Here is a 20,529-nt window from a genome sequence, read left to right on the forward strand (position 1 = left end):
GGGAGAGGCAGAGGAAGTGTGGGACACAGAAGAGGAGGTGGCCATGTGACCACAGAGGCAGAGACTGGAGTTGTGTGCCCACAAGTTAAGCAATGTCGACAGCCATGAGGCGCTGTTGGAGACAGCTGAATGTGAATGGGCAGATTCTAGCCCAGGGGTAGTGATTTTGGGTTTCTGACCTCCAAACTGTGAGGAAATCGATGTCTGTTGTTTTAAGCTACCAGGTTTGTGACTGTTCCTGCAGCCACAGGAAAGCAATGCAGGCAGATGGAGTACAACTCCATTCACGATATTGTGGCTGAATTACCACGGGTGAGCTCCAGATAGAAGAGTTCTGCAACAACAAATACAAGCATCCTGTGAGAAACAACTGGCTAAACAGAGCTTACAAGTGCTGTGTGCTCTATTATTGGTAATGTAGGTGCTACACACCTATTGGCACGACCTACAGAAACCTCGCGTGTATGTGACACACATCAGATGGTCTCATACCCTCAGCAGTCAGACACGCAGATGTTTTCTGAATGAATGGATGTGACTTCAGGCCTCAGTTTCCCTCACCACACAACAGGATTATGGAAATGGGATGGGCTGCCCAGATGGGAGAGGCTGGAGTCAGATGTTGTTAGAGCACCTACTGTACACAGGGTTGGGCAGGGGCAGAGATGGGACTCGGCACATGGCCCAGACACTGGTGCCCCAGCAGAGGTCTGGGGACAGTCTGATTCAGGGAATCGGATTTAGGCCCCCCAACTGCCTGGGTACAGTCTCAGAGATGGCATGCCACAGAACCACTGTACAGGGACAGAAACCAGAGCCAGAGACATAGCAGGACCTCCGAGGGCTGAACCCTCCATCCTCCAGCCTCATCCCTCAGTCCTGCAAGGCAAAGGGCCTCACTACTCAGGGACTGGGAAGGACCCAGGTCTGGCTTTGTCGCAGTGGCAGAGGGGAGTCTCTCGCAGTCCTCCACACAAGCGCCCATCCTGTGACCCCTGAGTCAAGCCCAGGCAGAGTCAGGGAGCTGCCCCTTCCATGTGCTCTGGATGACCTTCCTCTCAGCTCCACAGCTCGGCCAGGGCCCATCTGCCCAGCCCAGTAGCTACCCCTGCAGGCTCAACTGGCCACAGACCACAGGGAAGCTCTGCTCACCCCATCTTCATTTCACATCCTGTCACCAATCTGCAGGCCTGAGCCCTGGCCACTCACTTGCTCCCTATAGACTCTCCTCTCCCTGTTAAATGAGGAACTACGTGGCTTGCCAGGTATTCACAGCAAGAATTCGGCCAAGCAGAGTGACTCTGGGCACTGGGAGTGAATGACGGAGACTAGACCAAAGCCCTGACCAGAACCTGGAAACCAGGTCCAGGATCTGAAGGGACTAGAAGCTCCTGGGCCCTGGCATCTGCACCCTCAGCTCTACACTCTCACCCTGAAAGCAGGGGCTCAAAGGGCTGTGCTCACCACGGGGCCACAGTGAGGGCTTGGCCAGCACACGCAGGAACTTGACAGTTTTGAATGAAACTACTAGTGCATTTGCTACAAAGGCCAGGCTCTCCCTGCCTTTGCTCATGCTATTCCTCCTCCACTGGCCTGCAGCCTCTCTGATCACTCCAAAAGACAGGCATCTGCAACTTGGCAGAGCAGGATCCCGGCTCCTGTTGGTCCATGGTGCCCACAACGAGCATCCAGACACATGGGTTACAAAGTCCATCCTCACAGCAGTTCGAGAAAGACAGTGGGCGAGCCAGTCCTCAGCCCTGGGTCAGCAACTGCTCACCTCCTCTGGAGTCCTGGTGGGCAATGGACTCTGCCCTCCCACCCCCTTCAGGGTTTCAGGGCAAAACAAAGGGATTAAGGAAGAAAGGCAAATCCTCTCTTACAACAGCATCAGACAACTGTTTCAAAATATATTAGATTTGGTTTTTATTGTAGAGCACACATATCAGGGCAAAGTGCTGCACACACAACTACAAATCATTTTTGGGAAAAAAGCTGTAAAAAAAATACAACTGCAACTGCTTTAGTTACGAAGTCCCAACTTGAGGAATCCACGCTGGCAAAGGAGTTCTGGCCCCAAAAGGGGCTTCTTGATGGTGGCTGCCCAGCTCTCTGCAGCCTCCTCTTGGACCAGCCCCTGCATGGGGCAGCCTAGGGACTGGGAGGGGCTCCACTCTCAGTGAGCCTGGGTCTTAGGCCTGCTGGCAAACATTCCTAAGGAACCGCGATCAGCAAAACCTTGCAGCCCTAAACGATGAGTGGGTGGAAAACTGCCAAAAACTTTACTTTTTTCCCCTTTTGTTACTATTTTTTAAAAGCCCCTTCCCCAGGTCTGATGCCTGAGGTGGAGGAGGCTCCCACCCCATCTGTAGGCCCAACCTCTGGCCCTGGATGCATGCTGCAGGAGGGCCCTTCCTAGGGGGATGACATAGGGAGAAGGCCCACGCTGGTCGATGGACGAGAAAAGAAAAGGAAAGGAAAAAGCCAGGAGGCCAAAGGAAAAAAAATGAAAACTCACAACAAAAGAAAACAAAACCCTACCACACACCACAACAACTTTCCATACCCCAAACACTAGGCCTGGAAGGACACCAGTCCCTCCAGCTAGAAACAACTCCTAAAACTGCCTAACATGGCAGGTCTATAACTATTCCGTACAATCGCACGCATATGCTTCAAAGGAGCGACCAGCAAAGAGGCGGGCTCCCAGCAAGAGGTCAGGACCACTGCAGCCGGTTCCTTGGCAGCCGGGGACCCGTGGGCAGAGCAGGCCAGAGGGCATGCAGGAAGCCCGAGGTCTCAGCCAGTAACAGCTCTAGGGCAGCAGGGGCTGACACCATCCAGGCTTCTGCGCGTCATCCCCCCAACAGCGGCAGGAGGGGTATCCACGTGAGCTGCTGGGCCTGGAGAGCAGGTGAGCTGTGGGAGGGCAGCAGGCCCCCTGCAGAGCCAGCAGGACCTCACCCCAGTGCAGACATAGGTGGGAGAAGAGGGAGACAGAACTTCATTTACAACACTGAGAAGATTTACATTTAAAGCAACAAGAATTTTCTTAACCAAAACATTTCGCTGTTTTTAAATAACCCAGCCTGACATAGCTCTCCATGCCTCTACTGGCCCCTCCAGTGTGCGCTTTTGTGCCTACAGATGCCAACAGCTTTTCCATCCAGGAGGAAACCCAGAACAAGAGAACCAGGTCCTGGCCAATCCCGTTCTTCAGCCTTAACAGGCAACAAACCAAGGGGAAAAAAATAGAATAATAAAAAAAGGGGGGGAACCCTCAAAACAGAACAAAAGGAGGGGCAGCTAGTGAGGATCACGCGAGTCCGGAGGCGCTGGCCTTAGTGCCGCCGCATCTTCACCTTGCGGGCGGGGCTGCCCGCCGCCTCCGAGCAGTCCTCCCCGGGCTCGTAGGACTTGCGCCGGTAGTTCTCGGAGCTGAAGCGGCCTGCCCGCCGGTGTGCGGGCAACAGCACAGACCGCCGGTTCTCCTCCTTGTCCATCTCCAGAATCCGAGGCCTGTGGGGAAATGTTGGGGATGCGTTACCCAGTCACCCCAGCTGGCCAGTTCTCTGTGGGGGCAGTACTGGCAGAAGCACTGCCCCGTGCCCTGGCCCCACGAGGTGCCAGTGCCCCCAAACCCGGTTTCTAAGACATTCCCCAATCACCCTGTGGGTCTGCTGGGCTCTGAGTCTGTACCCCAGGACACTGAGAAGGTTGCCGGACACAAGGTGGCCTTCCTATCGCAGCCTTGAGACCCTGCCTGGTCCTGCTGCCTCCCTGGCTTCTCAGTCCTCCTCAACGCCCACTCTCCCTCTCTGCTCACCAGCCCCACTCCCCGAGGAACTACCAAGCTCTTCCTGTCTTGTGGTTTCAGCCTACATGACACCTTCTGACCGTACTGCCCTTCCTACATACCATCCCATCCTCCAGTCTCAGTGTAAACAGCTTCCTCAGAACCCTACTGGGAGGAAACCCTGCTCCGCAAACTTCCAAGTCCCTCACTTCCCCTCGAACTCCCACAGAACCCACAGGAGCACCTTAGCGTGTCCTGAGCAAGGGGAGGCCTGCAGCATCCCCACAGGAAGGTAGTCAGGGCTTAGCTGGGAACACCACCAACTGCAGCAAAGTGGACAGAAGGCTCTGAAAAAATGGGCGATGGCAGGCTCCGAACCACCTACCCCAGACCACCCACCCATCTCACTCTGCAGTCAGGCGGTGGCACCACTCTGCTGGCCTGCACTGAGGGACCACAGCTGAGTACCTGTGGGCAGCATCGGGGTCTGCCTTGCGGTGAGACCGCTTGGGTTTCAGAGCGGGGTCCCTGTTGTTTCCCGACAGACGATCTGAGGCATAGCTGGGTGGCAGCACGGAGCTGCTCAGGGACTTGGTTTCCAATCGGGGTGCATCTAATCTCGTCCTGCAAAGGAAACGCACGTGGGGTCACCCGTGGGCCTCTGGGGAGGACATGGCCCCATCAGACCAACTCTGGCCAAGCTAAGTGAGGCCAGCACTCTCTGTTTTGTGCTCTGGTCTCCTCGTGGGTCAACCAGGGACTGGTCTGGCTGACTTGCAAAGACTCTGCTGCCCCAGGGAAAGGACCCCTAGGCTCTCTCAGCCGGACAGGGTGGCCCCACCTCACCCCTCTCAGGCCTAGAGACCCTCTGGGGATGTGTGCTGCACCTGCCAGAGGACTGGGGATCCCACACTCCCAGACATGCCTACCCCTGCCTGGAGACCCGACAGGAAGGTCCCCAGGTCCAGCGTGTGGAAGGGCTGGAAGCGAACAGAGGCAGAGCCCAAAGAGGCCTAAGGCCCAGCTCCACATTCACTCATAGCTCTGGTCCCACCACAGCCACCTGGTAGCCTTTGCTGGTTCTTGAACACTGACCAAGCCAAGGTCAGAGGGATTCTGAAGGCAAAGCCTCCACCAAGCACTGGAACACACTGCCTAGTCAAAGACGCAGGAAGAAAGGATGGAGAAGGTGGGTGGGGGGCAGCCCAGGGCAGCGATCGAGTCCTTTATGATGTCAGGCCAGGGGGAAGCTGGTATGGGAAGCCTCTGAGAAGCCCGAGGTCTTTTGTGTGATCAGAGACAGCCAGCAAGTCAGGTGGCAAGAGAAGCCGGGGGTGCAGCTGGCAGGAGGCCCTGAAGGCACCTTTGCCATGGGCTGCTGGGCACAAAAGGCAACTGGGTCCTGAAGAAGGTGCTGTGGCCAGGCAGGACTCAAAGGACAGCCTCCCCGAGAACACTGGGGGAAAAGAGCAGAAGGGAACGTGAGAGCTGCCTTGGGTTCTTGGGAACAACTGCATCCAGTCCTCACAATAGACAGGAAAACTGGGTGAGGAGGGAGGTCATGTGTCCTGGAAGTCCTGAGAGAGCGCTAGTCTAGGTGTGACTCCAGGCCTGGCAAGTAGGAGCCACAGGGCTCCAAACCTGGGCTGGGGTAACTCTCTGGAGGTCAGCAGGGGACGCCTTTGCATCAGGGAACCAGTATTCTGATGTCATCAGACTCAAACTGGTGGACAGGAAGGCAGGGCCAGTGTCCCTGTCCCTTTGCTTTGGCCTCTTAGATGGAGAAGCCAGAGGAGCGTGGCTACACTGGCCCACCAGTCTCAGCCTCCCCTCTGGGGACCCCAGGCGACAGGACCTGGTAGCAAGAGGAAGATGCACCCTGAAGCTGCCCTCAAGAGTCAAGCTAGTCACATCCCTCCCCTTCTGAGCAAAGGCTTCTCTCAGTTCTCAGGGTCCAGAGACCCAAGACAAGCTGCCTCCTTCAGGGCCAGGGGCACTGGGAAGAAGTGGCGCTGGGAGCACACCCCCGGGCAGGAAAGCCTGTGTGGGCAGGATTGAGGGCCCAGAACCACTGGGTAGTTTCGTCAGGTGAGTGCAGACGGCCAGAGGAGAGTCTGGCCCATACCTCTGGGGCTAGAAGGCACACCCTGCCACGCAGGCAGGGCTGGCAGTCACTGAGCCTGTGGGCACTACCTTCCTGAGCTGCTGGGACTACGGCGGCCGGCCTGAACAGTGGGAGGCCCTCACTGTGGGCCCACGGGCCAGCTCTCTCTCTAGCTGCCTGAGAGAAGAACAGGAAAGGGCAACTTCCCACACCTGCACTCCACCACTGTCACATCAGCCCACAGGGAGGGGGTGATCAGAGGTGGCTCTACCAGGAGCCAGTCTCCCCAGCCACTCTGGGGATCTACGAGCTTGGGGCCCTGAAGGGCTCCTGACACTCCCTAGAGGCTATGACAAGTACATCTCACAACCAATGGAGGAGCTCTACTTCCAACAGCCACCAAGCTGCAGGAAGCCAGGCTAGAGCCAGACCTCCAGCCCAGAGCCCACCTTCAGAGCCCACCCCTCTTAAAGGGCAGCCAAGGCCAGGGCACAGGCCAGGATTCAGTGGACAGAGCCACAAGCTTGGAGGCAGAAAGCCCAGTTCCAGCTATGAGGTCTGGGCCTCCTCCAGTGGTAGAAGAAACAAAGATCTTCCTTATAGATCTGAGTCAACGTCCAGGGGTCACAGCAACGCACTCCAGGTGTGTCAGGAGAGTTCCCAAGACAAAGCATAGATTGGTTGTAGGTACGGGGGAAGCCAGAACCAACGGAGCATGGCCAAACATTAATGGAACACGTTAACACATGACCTGAGAGGAAAGGAAAGGGCTGATTGTCCCAGGCACTGCCCTCAGATTGGGGAAGAATGCAAAATCAGAGACCCAGTCAGTGGACTCAGTCCACAGCTGCTATCCCGGGTTCCCCTGAGGCCCAGGTGGGCCTCCTCACTGCGGTAGAGCTGAGAGCAGTCCCTGGAGGTGGACCACGGCTTCTCAGAGACGGGGAAACAGTCTGCTCTTCAGGCCCCGCTGCCAACCACCTGTGACTTCTGGCCCCAACGTGACCTGTGCCACAAAGCCTGGCCTTTCCAAGGGGGCAAGGAGACTGGGGTACCAAGGCAGGTACGTCTTGAGTGTTCCTCATCTTCGAGTGCCCTGGCCGCTCTAAGCATCAGACTTAGCCCATGCCCTGTCCCTCCCCCAGAAGGACCACCAGCAGTCCTCAGACAGGTGCTGCAGCAGCCTGCTGTGGTCAGGGGGCCAGAAGGATACCTGAGCAGTTCCCCAAAGAGAGAAGCAGCCCAAGCACATACACGGTCCTGGGCTTCCAGCAGACTGGCCCCTGGACCCAGGGCTATAGAACATCCAGGCCCTGAGGGCAGCTTCCTCCAGTCATGCAGCCTAGCAACCACCACACCACACCACATGAGCTTAAGCCAGAGCCCCAGGAGGCAGGGCTCCACACAGCCATGCCACAGGGCCCAGATGACAGGCGTGCAGTGATCCCCTAGTTGAAGCCCTGGTAAGGGCTTCCTGCCCTCTTCCTAAAGACACAGGCCTCCCTGCGCCTGGGCTCTCCCTCCTCCCGCTGCACCTGACTTGAGCACAACATCCTTGCCATGACCCCAACCCATCAGCTGGGAAACCTGCACTGGGCGGGCTAGGAAACAGCAACATGCCAGGAGCCTGGGGGCACTGAGGGGCTGACTGACCTGCAGCTGTGACCTTACCCCACATCCTGGAGGGTAGCCCCCTTGCCACTTAAAATACCCTCAGCCCCCCGTTCTCTACTAGTACAGCAGAGGCAAGAAAGCCCTTCTGTATGAGGCTCCAGACTCTCTCAACTCACAGCACCCACCCCAGGGTGGGGCTCAGGGTGCTCCACTATGCAAACCACCGCCGGCCACAAGAGCCAGCACCAGGAAACCAGGGTCCAAAGCCGCACTCAGCCATTTACTTGTTGTGACCCCAACACATTATCACACTGAGCTGCAGCCTGAGGAATGCACTCAGGGAGGCTCTCCTAAGGTCACTCCCAGCCTCCAGGCAAGAAACTACGACACCACGTCCTGAGTGAAGACTCAGCATTACCCACCTGCAAAGGAGCCATGTTTTGCTGAATCAGAAAGCACCTGGCCACCATCTGCCCATCTCCCCCATGAGGGCTTTAGAAAGACTACCCCAGTGCTGACCAGCCTGAAGTGGTGACAGAGCCCCCAGGCCCACTCTCAGCAGCCTGTGTGATCTTTATCCAAACCCAGGAGAAGGCAGTGCTGGCTCCCCCACCTACCTACAGGGAACAGGGCGGGGCTCAGTGCCCAGAGCCCACCCGAGGGGACCTTACTCAAGGACACCCAACAAGGCCACATCTGTGACCCCTGGCAGCGCCTAAGCCAGGATGCTCCCCTCTCCATCAAGTTGCCACCTTGTCCTTTTCCACTTGGTGCTGCTCCTCACTGCCAAGAGCTGTCCTCTGGACTACCTCAGTGCCAGGGCCCAGATGAACACGGTTCTTCCAGCCTCCTTTGCTTTCCGAGTGTCAAAATGGCTGAGCTTTGAGTCTTGAAGGACAGCTAGATTAACCAACTTTCAGTGTGTAGATGTGGGTCATTTGCGTGGGGAGTGGGGTGGCTGTGGATCAGAAGGTGACCGTGTTCGAAGGGAAAGTAATCCCAACAGAGGCCGCTGCTTCAAGAGCCTGGGACATCAGCTCACAGGCCATCCTTGGAGCTGCGGGTCCTTTAATGGCAGCGAGGAGCAGTCAACAGCCCAGACACTGAGAGGACCTGACTCTCACTCAGCAGGTGACAGCGCGGGCCTCCTCTTCTCTGCTCCCCAGGTTAGCTGCTTACAGTTGGCCACTGCATACCTCAGCAGCCCTGCACATCCACCCATCCCTTTCTGCCCCCTTTCCAAGGTCTGTGCTTCTGTCCTCCAGCCCAGTCCCTGGCTGGCTCCTGGGCCCACTCAGGTCAGAAGGTCAAAGAGCCCCAGTTACCCACAGCAGCCATTCTCCAAGGTCAGAACACTGGCAAGGGCTCAGCTGGCCAGAGTGCAGACTCCTAGCCCACCGAGCCCGAGCACACAGCTCGGGCAGCCAGGTACGGGAGCCACCACCCAAGGAAGGATGACTCGGACTCTGGCCACTTTCACCCGCACGTCCAGTGAAGAGCTCCCTGTACAGGCTATCATGATGGGCTGGGAGGGACAATGGGAGGCATCGTGTTGGTTCCACTCCCCCCCACCCCCGGTTCCCAAACAAAACCTATCTCCGGCTGTTCTTGGAGGTCCCAGGCACATCTGACAAGAAATCACTGGGGAGGGAGGCCAGAGAGGAGCGACACTCAGCTGCCTCATTTTCAGGTCATGGATTCTGGAATACACTGGGAACCACAGGAAATGCAAGCATAAAGACAGATGAAAAACCTTCTTCCGATGGATTCTGGGAATATCCTTAGGCCAGAGGAGAGAGGCTGCCAGGCTGACCGCTGTCTGGTGCTCCCCTTGGCGCCCAGGGCTGTACCTGCACCGCAGGACCGTCCACAGCTCCATTCTACAGATGACAGACTCAATGTTCTGATCTGGCAAAGTGGCAGAACCACGCTGAAGACGTCACCATCACAATACTCTGGAGTCTGGACCCAAAGGGCCAAGATGGTGAAGTCACAAACTCAAGTTAGAGAGAAAGATGGTAGGCCAGGAAGTGAGGATGCACAGTGGCCAAAGGGGAAACAAGTTGAGCACAGAATAGATACCATGAGTCCATGCTGCCATCAGGAAATGAGAGAACGAAGTAAACAAGGGGGACAGAACAATCTCCTGCAGAAGATCCCGAGTGGCCTTCAAGGAGGTGGCACTCAGCCCCCACTCCTCACGTGTGGGCCACCTATAGCGACGTCCTTGCTGAGAGGACAGCGTGGACAGGAGGGCAGCAGTGACTGTAGAGGTAGAAACCCAACATCATCACCCTAGCCAGGCGCTTGAGGTCAGTGTGGACAATGGAAGGCCCTGTGCCCGGGTAGTGATGTGACAAGAAGGGCACTGCCCCTCTGCGGCCTCCTTGCCAAACCCACAACCAGTGTGCATGAGGCAACACTGCATACTCCCCCGCTGAGGGCCTTCTGCCATATACCTGGCCGGTCATTGTTATCACGAATAAGGTCAGTGTTATTACGAGTTAGGCAAGTCTGAAAAGGTATCACAGCAGGTGTGACACAGAAGTGACATGACCACCAAATGTCCTTCTGGGACAGAAGAGGACGTGAGGAGGAACCGGGACGTGTGAATAAAGGATGGACTTGAGTTAATCGTCCAGGTCATTACTGGTTTCCCGACTGTGATGAAAGTGCCACACTGACATGAGACGTTACCAGGAGGGGACAGAGTGCACTCTGCTGTCTGCATGCCTCTATAAATCTAAATCTGTTCTAAAAAATAAGGTTAATTTTAAAAAAATAAGACAAGTTATAGGACATTCTGTTCCAGCCTGGGTCTAGGCACGGGCCCCGCCCTGCTCATTGATTTCCACACAACCTGAGCAATCAGCCAGCCTCTCAAGATGCCAGCCTCCATCCAGGGAGGACTGTCTTGACCCAGTGTCTGCACAGCTCAGTCCAAGTACCGCTTGTGAACACACACACGAAAGTGCTGGAGATGCCAGGATTGGCCATGTTGATCATTGCTTCCCTGACCCCCGGCCAAAGAGTAGGGACAGCCACAAGGCACGCACCTGCTGAACACACAGCCAGCCACTTACCTTCGTCCCCTCTCCTCACTCCCTTCTCCTCACAGAAGTGAAAACTCAGGCAACTTTACAGCAAGCTGCTGAGGGACACCTAAAAATATTCAGTGAAACGCACACGCAACAGATCGGAACCAAGGAGGAAGGGAAAGGAAGAGGTGGGAGAGGCAGGGTCGGGAGGAATACTCCCCAAACCCTGTCTCAAGACCCAGGTCACAAACCCTGGGAGTGTGTGCTTTTGCTCAGCCCTCACACTGAGGGCTACTGACAGAGGGAGCCAGACACCAGGGCACTCACTTCCTGAGGATGATGACCGCTCTGCGCTCCTTGATGTCCTGAGGCCGGATGCAGTGGGTGATTTCATCAGCAGCGTATCCACTGAAAAGAAATAGCATGTGAGCATGGATGGAGAACCAAAGATCCCACGGGTGGGGGGGCAGAAATAGGGTCCTGGTCTTATGGCCACCCTCTGCCCCCTTACTTAAGAGGTTCAAGGATCTACACAGAAGGAAATAATGTGTTAAGATTCATGATATTTCTGCCCAGAAATCATTAAGGGAAAACCTGGGATGAGGTAAAGGTGGGTCTTGAAGCAGAAGCCCAGAAGGAAATCTCCTTGCACAAGCAAGAAGCCCTTTCAAAGGGCCCCCGAGAGGGCACACCTTGAGTGGCTTTGGAGGCAGGCAGAATGACTCAGGCCAGACCACGGGGAGAAGAACCGCATCCCCTCCCCCCACCCCACCCCTGGGCTGGCAGAGGAGACCAAAGCAGACACTGATAGCACTGAGTCACCAGAGAGAACTACGGCAAAAAGAGAATTTGTCTACTTAGAAAAAAAAAGCTTTCCACAGCCTTTTTTTTAGGGGATCCAAAATCCTGATGACAGCTGTATTTGGAATGTTTTAAGAATTCCCATCACACTCAAGTATCTATTTATTTTCATCAAGCTACATGATTTTTAAAACTGCTCAGACCAGTGAGTGTGGGTAGATGGCTGTCCTCTTCACAGCTAATGTCTCTCCAACTTGGAACTTTGGAAGCAAACTCGGCTCCCTGAGCACATGCCCTCACTGGGGACCCGGCAGCCAAAAGGCACCCCCAACCCCAAGTTACCCAACTGAGCACAAGGAGTGCCACAGCCAAAAAGACACTCAGCCACAGGCCTCCTCCTCCTGCTCAGGGTCCCCTGGCCTGCCCCCCCACCAATCCTGTGTTCAGCAGTCAGTCAGCTCCTTCTCAGCTGTCAGAAACACGGCAGGTCTCTGAAGGACTTCTCAAAATGGCCAGGCTCCCCCAACTTGGGCAAGAACTGGATGCAAGAGCAAATGAAGTCCAAGAAAGAACCACGCCTGATACGAAGATCTGATTTGAAGCCATGCTGAAGGTGGGAGGAAAGGACCCTTATGTTAGGAATTTTCCCCTCTGAGCTGCTCCTCAGCCAGTTTTTCCATTTTCTCTGTAAATAACAGTCCCAGGAGAAACTACAGACAAATATCCACAGTCAAATCAATCTGAAAACACTAATGAGTTTAAAAAAGCATTGGTACGTTAAAGGATCTGAGAATTACTACCGCAAAAGAATCTGCTGACTTCATTTAACTGAGCACTGACCAAAGAACGTTCTCTCAAATAACACCTATTAATATCTGGAGGCCCAGAGAGAAATGCCATACAGGATGCCGTAGCTGAAGGGACCTGGGAAGAACCTGAGCTCTGTCACCTCAGCTGAGCTGCATGCTGGGTTGAACCCTCAGTGCCTCCATGTGCAGGGACAGCAGCAGGTTCTCAGGTGCTGGTGTGGTTGTGTTCTATGACTTATGACTCCTTAGTGGTGACTCATGCTAAGATTTTAAAAAGAGGTCAGTGCCTCCTCTCGTCCAGGAGAATTACGTCCTAGGTCTTCCTGGTTGGCACCCTGGAGAGGAGTAGTGGGAGGTCCACCTGCAGGACGACTGTGAGAATTCAGTTAGACAATGTGGGGTGCCTGGCACCCCACATTTACCAAGCAGCTGACACCAGCCAGGGGCCCTGGACCGCCTAGATCCAGGCTCTGCCTGCAGCAGAGGCCTCCTGGGCCCCTCCCAGAGCTGGGAGCTCTAGACCTTGTCCTGTGCTCTCTTGTCACTTCACTTTGGGGAAGCACAGGTATGGGCTGTGAGACAGTCCCATGTAAATCCAGGACTTTCCAAAAAGCAATCCAAGGCACATCTCTATGGCCAACATCTGTAGTACTGGCTGCAGGCAACCTTCCTTGTGCTAATAGGAAGGACCTAACTTGTGCTAACAGGTTAGTGGTACTAACCTGTCTGACTTGGCTACAGGAGCTGCCAAGGGCCCTGACTTCCCATCTTCAACAAGGAATTGCATCCCATAACACAGAAGCTGCAAATCCAGATGCTGATCAAATTTTACCTGTCCCCACCTCCCAAAGGCTGCAGAAATTCTTTCTGCAAGCCAGGCCAGGTTCCTGCCACCCAGCCCAACCTCAGAACTAGGACAGAGGCGGTACTGCACAGACTCCACCTCAACAGCTCACTAGCACTGGTTTTCCTGAACTTCTGACACAACCTACTGACCCCTCCTCAGTATCAGGCTCCACTGGAAGTAGGAGGCTCAAAGTCCTGATCAATGGAAGCTCTTCGGTCTGAATTTCAGCAGAAATGGTTCAGCAGAGACCAAAGGAGATTATTTACTGCCAAGGAACCTACTGGCTACAAGAGAAACTGTTTGAAAGTCCCATTCCACCAACTTGAAATTTAATATGCCCTGGGTCCAGTCCTACCCTTGGCATGAAGAAAAGTGCTGGCGCCTCCCACCCTTTTGTTTTCACAGGGAGAGAGGAGGAAGCACCTCGGGATGGTATGCCCCTGGACAGGGCCCTTCACAGCCCTCTCTACGCAGCAGTGACCAGTGCATCACCAGCACACAGAGCCAGAGCCTGGCTGCCACCCACCACGCTGCACCTTAGAGTGATTCTTCAAGAGTCTCTCCTCCCTTGGGAAGCTCTGCTCAACCCTCTAGGCTGGGTTTCCCCAAACCGCTCACCCAAGTCTCTTAACTACTACTGTTCGGGCTTGTGGCAATTGTCTTCCCTACAAGACAAAGCTCTGCAAAGGCCTTCCACATCTCTGCCTGCAGCAGATGGTAAATGACATCTGTGTTGAGCTCGATGTTTCTGCTGCCTTGAAGACTCAGAGACTGCACTAAGTTAGTCCTTCCTCAGAGGATTAGGTGCAGGTCAGAGGAGTCTGGAAGACTCTTTATAAGGGATTGTGCAGGACTGCACGCCTCTCCTCAAGGGGACAGCCTTGCACACAGATTTATTAAGGCACAGTTCCAAGGTGGCTGCCATTGCCCATCTACTACGGTTTTGCTCAGGGCAGACAGAACCAGAGATGGAGGGACTGCCTGATGACAGCCTCCCTCCAACGGGGGCTAGCTGCTTTGGCAGCCCTCATGAACCTGCCTCACCTGTGAGAGGCCTACAAGACCTCCTTGAGGCTTAGGGAGGGGGGAGGGGAGGGGCAGCAGGCTAGCCTCCTGGGCACAGAAGCAGAACTGTGAACTCAGGCTCAAGTTATAACCACACCTGAACCCCTAGAAGACACACAGCCACTACGATGAAGCAGTCCTGGGGCTTTCTGAACCCAGAATGAAGGCAGTCAACCCGCTCCAAGTCCCAATTCTGTACACATCAAGGTATAAATAGAACACAGCTGAGCACAGAAGCAGCTCATCTCCAGACTCTCTACCAAAACCTCAAGCTTCAGTAGTGTGAAAGAGAGTCAATCTTCCGTAACAGATCTAGGATGTCAATAGCCCTACAATGCGGAGGCAAACTAAGGGCCAGAGAGATTAAGTAACCTGCCCAAAGGCCAACAGCTAAAGTGGTGGCACTGGAACTCATATCAAACTCTTGGTTTCAGTGTCACCACTATGCCGGTTTTTGCTTTTTGGGTGGGAATGCAGTGAGGAGGGAGAGGAAGAAAAGCCCATCTGTGTTTCCCAGGGACAAGGTCCAGTCTGTCTGAGTGGGCCTCACCGACCTCGGCAAAGGATACAGGTGTTCCCACCACTCCCAGAGAAGAAGTGCACAAAGATGAACCCCTGCCTCTGAGTAGCTAGCATCAGCCACACACCAACTGCCCAGCTGAAAATGGCTCTCTAGAGCTTCCGCTGAGCTTCATGACTGAGACTGTCACCAGCCCACCTGCTTCCTTCCCTTTGCTGCCCTCTGCCTTCTAGTCAGGCCTGGGAGAACCAAGGCCAGCCAACACACCTGGCCCAGAACTCCTCCTGAGAATAAACAGCCCTGACTTCCCCCTGAGGTCCCTCCCCCTCTCATGGAATCAGAAGACTCCACACAAGAGATGTGGCCCAGACCTATCTGCCCTACATTCCTGACTATTTTAAGCCAGAAAGCTAAATTTTACTTTCAACCAGCTTAACAAAATCAGTCCTCTGCCCAGAACTGACAGGGTGCCCACTCCACCCAACATCAACTGTTATCTAGAGGTCACAGGCTGTGCTCACCACAGCATGTCTTGTGGCCGGGCGACCCTGCCACCTCAGACAGGCCTGGGTCTTTGGGCACGTGGCCACCACAACCACAACCCAAGAAGCAGTGATTAAAAATAGCACAAGTAAGCAATTAGGCTTGTAATTATTCCAGTTAATCCAACTGAAATCTGTTTTAATCTGCCATTTACTATACAGAGAACAGGAGAAGGAATATGGAATGAACTGATATATAAAAAGAAAATATAAAAGATATTTATTTCCCTAGAAAACCACATTAAGAGAGGACCTATTGAGGCCCAACATGGAAAGGTTACAAAAGCACTTCCAGAAGGGTCTGTGAGGCGTTGCTCTAAATACCCACATTTGGACATTGCTGAATCAATGTTTGCCACACACTGAAATCCATGCCAACAACTGTTAAATACAAAACTGTACTCCTGCCACGTTGCCTTGGACGGGTACACCCCCCACTGCCATGAACAACACAAGTCTGAGTCAGATGAGAGTGACTAGAACCCTCCCCATCTGTACAGAACCACTGTCTTCACCAGTCCCTTCCTATGGGCAGCTCACAGCTCTGGGCTGGGATACACTGGGAAGTGAATGCAAGCTCCTCTCCCACCAACCTGGGGAAGAGCCCAAGCAGGACTTGAAGAGGCACCACCAACAGGCAGGTGTTCACCCACCTGCACAGCAAGCAAGCTGAGAAAGCTAAGCGAGCAGGGCCTGGAGGGCTTAAATTAGTGGGGGTGTCCAGAGCCCAAGAGTAGTGGCTTTCCACTGGGGAACATTTTACCCGCAGGAGACATAGGGCAACATCTAGAGATGTTCTTCGCTGTCACAGAAGGTGCTTCCAGCCCCAGTGGACAGAAGGCGGGGATCCTGCTAAACATTCTACACCACAAAGGACAGCCCCCAGCAACAAGTAACGAACCGGCCCAGATGCCAACAGCAGTGCTGCCGAGAAGCTTGGACTTAAGAGCTTCATCGAGGCAGCCGCACCAAAGCCCCTGCCCTCAGGTCCAGGTTGGCTCTGAGAACTATAATGAGGGCCATCTGCCCCTAGTCAGCCTCGAGCCATAGCTCCTCACCTACAGCTACTTCCCAACCGCTCACTCCACCCAAACCTTCTCTGCTTGGCTTACTCCCAGTCACCTCCAAGTCACTCTTCAAGCTGCCGCTTACTTCCTCCTGAAAGCTTTCACCCTCCAGAGTAGATTCCTGCAGTTACTTTCCTGGGCGGTCACTAACCGTCTGTGGCCTCCCCCGGGCCAAGAGCTCCATGAGGGGAAGAACCCTGTTAAAGGCTCTCCCACAAGAAGCAGGGGAACACTTGTCATCCTGTGTATGAAAGGACCCAGGTAAGGGCCCACCCAGTGCTGGGCCCTCTAGGAGACACTAAATCACCAGATTTAGTTCTAACAGGCCTTGGAAGTTGACATCAACCCCACTCACAGGCGTAAAAGCCGGCTTGGAGAACGCCCACAAGATGCCAAAGTAAATGAGAGGGCAGCTGGGTTCAAAGCCCTGGGGCAGCACTTTTCAGGACAGGGCTGAGCCTCCCACGCTGACTCTTCAGCCAAGTCAGAACCCAGGAGGAAGGGACTGGGAAAGCCTCAAGACTGTATACTCTTCTAAGGAAAAGATGAAGAAAATTTTCCTGGTGATGCAATCCTGCTGCTGATCACTAACAGACCTGCACTTTAAGAACTTGAAACTTCTCTTCAATACAGGGAGTGCGTGTGTGGGAGGAAAAGGGACTCTCAAAGTCACAAACTGCCTCTTGTGCCCCTACCCTTTACACATCAGACCACTGTGAGACCTTGAGCTGACAACCCATAGATTCTGTGATTATGTGAGACACCAGTATCCCATGAAGAGACCAAATGGCCCTTGAGTGAAACCCTTTTAGGACAGAGAGCCCTTCAGTGAAGTCAGGCACCAAACTGCCTCACACAGCAGGCCACCTGGGAGAGTCTGCCCTGGAAATCCCATCCTACAGGGCTCCACTAAGACTTCAATCTGGAAGCACCACACAGATCTAAGAAGCTCAGGGTCCAGGTGACAAGTGGGCACCTGAGAGGTAAGTGGCCCTCTATTTTTTGATGCACAATGAAGCCAAAGCACTGCTTCTGCTGCTAACTTTCCCAACTTTCCCTTGGGGAGACCTTGGTATCACTCGGCTCTGCTGCTCCCCTCAATGAACACAGAAGACTTGCCTCACGATGTTAAGAGAACTCCAATGACCCTGTTTCTACCTATGACAGTGGCTTATGGCACTGACTGAACTTCAGAGGTAAAACGGCTCACAACAAAACCACAGTGTGTCCTGATCCTGTACCAGAATCTGGTGGTCAACCAAGCCGCTCTGAATAGCCGCAATCTAGATCTCCTAAGAGGTTTTGGGGATTACTTATGTACATCGCTAGATGTGCTTGTTTCAGTACCGGAAAGAGGCAGCTTTCAAATACATTTTCTGCTTCATAGAAACAGCAAAGGTGTTCCAGCAGGCAATCTCCTCCCGGGGACTAGGGAACGGAGGTAATTCTCAGCAGGATCCCGGAATGAAAACAGGCCTAGAGCCCAAGTTGTGCTGACACAACTACACAGCCGAACACCACGCAAAAAGACAAGCTTTACTGTGTTTCATCTGGTCCTGATTACAGGCACATCTTACAAAGCAGCAGTGGGCTCTTCTGCAGCCAAGGGGGGCTGCGTTTTAAGTCTGTTCTCCTGGCCCAACCACTGATGTGTTCAGCTCCAGGGCAGCCACTCCCCCTCCTGGGAACGGAGAGCACCATCAGTTAAATCCTCCTGGGGCCTTCCTCTGTGAGGATCTCCTCTGTTAAGGAATCCACGAACACGTTCTCTGACAGACCAGAAACGGCAGACTTGGGCTGACTGTTAGGCAGTAATTCCAACAAATTTTCTTAAAAACACACACACTTGGAGCTGGAGACCCCAAATGGAAAAGTGACTTGTTCAAATGAGGAACGTTAAGAGACTCTTAAAATTAGCCTTCTGGAAAAATGCCTTTAGACTAGTTCTCGGGTCAAGTCCTCGATCTCAACAAAGGTGCCCTGGGGATAGTTTTCTAGCTCCGCGGCTCTTACCGCCCGCGTTTTATACGCAGACCCCATTTCCCCACCCCCACCCCCGCCCCGCACACAAAAGCCCGGGTCAGAGGCGGAAAGCGGAGGCTCCCGTGGCAGCCCCCTCCTCCCAGGCGGTTACCTGAGCACAGTCACGCTCCCCCTGCGCACCGGCAGGGAAAGCACGGGCTCCGACACCCGGATAGGCTTGAACTGGAACTTGCAGCCGAAGCAGAGCGCGGAGTCGCTGAAGAAGGACACGGACACGATGGGGCGCTCGAAGATGTGGATGGGGTCCACGTGGGACACGATGCAGCCGCCAGGCTGGTAGTCGTTGATGACGGCGCTGTTGACGAAGCCCTCGGGGATGACGCGGTGCTCCACCAGCTTCTGGATGACCAGCTGGTGCACCCACTCGGGGATCTCGTCCACGTCGCCGGGGGGGTAGAGGCGCTCCTGGCCGGGCCCGCGCTTCTGCAGCTGCGCGCCGTACGTGTAGCCCTCGCCGAAGAAGTACTTGTTGCGCAGCGGGGCCCGGTCCACCGTGTGCTCGTTGTACAGGCCCTTTTCGGCGCGGGACACCACCTCATCGATGCGGGCCTCGATCTTGGCGCACTCGTCCTGGCTGAACAGACGCATCTGACGGATGCCGCTCTTCACCTTGCGTGCCTCCTCCTCCTTCTGCAGCTGCTGCTCCTCGAAGTCGCTGCGCTCGGGGTCCGAGTCCTCCGGGTACTTGCGCTTGGCTCCGGGCGCCGCGTAGGGCTCGGCCGCGGCGGCGGCGGCGGCGGCAGCAGCCACGGCGGCGGCGGCGGCGGCCGCGGCCTCCCGACTGCCCGCCTTGTAGTTGTCCCGGGACGTCATGGACTTGAGCTTCTCCCGCAGGTCCGTGTAGCCGCTGGCGGCCGCCATGGCCCGCGCCGCTGCTCTAGGGCCCTCCGCTGCGGGCGGGGCGGCCGGGCATGGCTCTGGGGGACGCGCCCGGGCCCCTGGCCGCAGGGGCCCTCAGCGCCAAGCCCGCGAGCGAGGCCGCGCGGCCCGGCTGGGGCGTCGAGGGTCGGCCTCAGGGGCTGTGGGTCATGCGGCGGCGGGGGCGACGGGACTCCCTCCTCCTCCGCGTCTGGGGGGGCAGGAGCGCCGGCAGGGCCTCATGCCGCGCAGGGCGGCCGCGGAGGCTCGGCCCGACTCCCGGCCGGACCCTCAGACGCCCAGCCCGGCCCGCACTTTAAAGCGCTCCTCACGACGTCACGGCCGCCCGCCCGACGTCCGCCAGCGCCGCTCCTCAGCGGACTGCTCCGAGCGCACGCGCAGTACAGCCGGCCACCGCGGCTCCGCGCGCACAGAGCATGCGCGTGCGTGCGGCCGGGTCAGCGGAGAGGTAGGCGCACGCGCAGACGAAAGCCGCTTGCCGTCCGCGGCCCCTCCCCCACCCACTGAAGGGGTCCGCGAACGCCCCAAACAGCAGCCTGCCTCCTCGCCGCGCCACCCACGCGGCCGAAGGGCTCCCTCCACAGGAATGCGCTCACGCCACCAACGCTGTCGCCGCGCTGCGTCACGGCATCGTCCGAACGACCAAAAACGCCTCAAACCCCAGCGCGCAATCACCGGGGAACCGCCACAAGCAAGGCTGCCCGGGCACCGCCCCTTTGGCGCTTCTGATTCTGTCATTGGGCCACCCGCCACGGGCCGGGCGGGACCAGACGGCAGCTTCCGGAAGTCGGTTGGCGCGCGTGCCTGTCCATCCGACGGTCGCCTTGGCTACTGCGTCCATCCCCCTAATTAGCCGCGAGCGGGATGCAAGGACCCCTGAAGGATGACCGGGTGGCTAAAAGAGTGCCTGAGTGGAGACGCGACCGAAGTGAAGCCCTTTGCGCGCAAGGGAACACTCGGATTGCTGGGTCAAGAGCTCCGGCCGAGTGCCCTTGTCCGACGGCCGCCGCCGCAGATGCCACCCCCACCCCCGCCGCCTCTCCGCGTGGACGTTGCCCGAGTCACGTCCAGGCGGCGGCGCGTGCGCGGCCCTCCTGGGCAGGGTGCCCCAGGGATGGCGGGGAGACGGGACTGGAGCACGGACCTCGGACCCGGGAGTCGGGGCTCTACCGGGCGCCTAGCCCTTTGTTCAGACCCTCCAGGCCCCGCCAGACCCGCAGGCCTACTCGCGTGGTCACGCTCCTGGGCCCAGTCCCTCCCACCCGCGCCTTCATTGTAGTTTTTGGAGGCTTGGTTCACTCCTCTAGCAGCATCCCCAGATTTTCTCTGGAATGAAATGCATCTTGGGTTTCGTAGTCTCTCCTTTCTTTTTTTTTTTTTTTCGTAGTCTCTCCTTTCCGACCG

General features: G+C 55.9%; 1 protein-coding gene across 1 annotated transcript; it reads right to left on the minus strand.

Moving 5' to 3' along the window:
- Positions 1 to 1,901: 1,901 nt before the first annotated feature.
- Positions 1,902 to 20,387, minus strand: ALKBH5 (alkB homolog 5, RNA demethylase). The gene is made up of 4 exons (XM_027519846.1): positions 18,338 to 20,387; positions 10,880 to 10,960; positions 4,265 to 4,420; positions 1,902 to 3,519 (listed from the first exon to the last, which is right to left on the minus strand). Exons 1-4 carry the CDS (start codon positions 19,105 to 19,107, stop codon positions 3,342 to 3,344), a joined length of 1,185 nt encoding a protein of 394 aa, XP_027375647.1. The 5' UTR covers positions 19,108 to 20,387; the 3' UTR covers positions 1,902 to 3,341.
- Positions 20,388 to 20,529: the final 142 nt, after the last annotated feature.

The sequence above is a fragment of the Bos indicus x Bos taurus genome, chromosome 19, assembly GCF_003369695.1.
Source record: "Bos indicus x Bos taurus breed Angus x Brahman F1 hybrid chromosome 19, Bos_hybrid_MaternalHap_v2.0, whole genome shotgun sequence".
NCBI classification, from domain to species: Eukaryota; Metazoa; Chordata; class Mammalia; order Artiodactyla; family Bovidae; genus Bos; species Bos indicus x Bos taurus.

Coding starts and splice junctions, on each gene's coding strand:
- ALKBH5 (XM_027519846.1), bottom strand. CDS start 19,107: ATGGCGGCCGCCAGCGGCTACACGGACCTGCGGGAGAAGCTCAAGTCC. Junction 10,961..18,337: donor GGGAGCGTGACTGTGCTCAG/GTAACCGCCTGG, acceptor ATTTCTTTTCAG/TGGATACGCTGCTGATGAAA. Junction 4,421..10,879: donor GCGGTCATCATCCTCAGGAA/GTGAGTGCCCTG, acceptor TTTCCTTTGCAG/GACGAGATTAGATGCACCCC.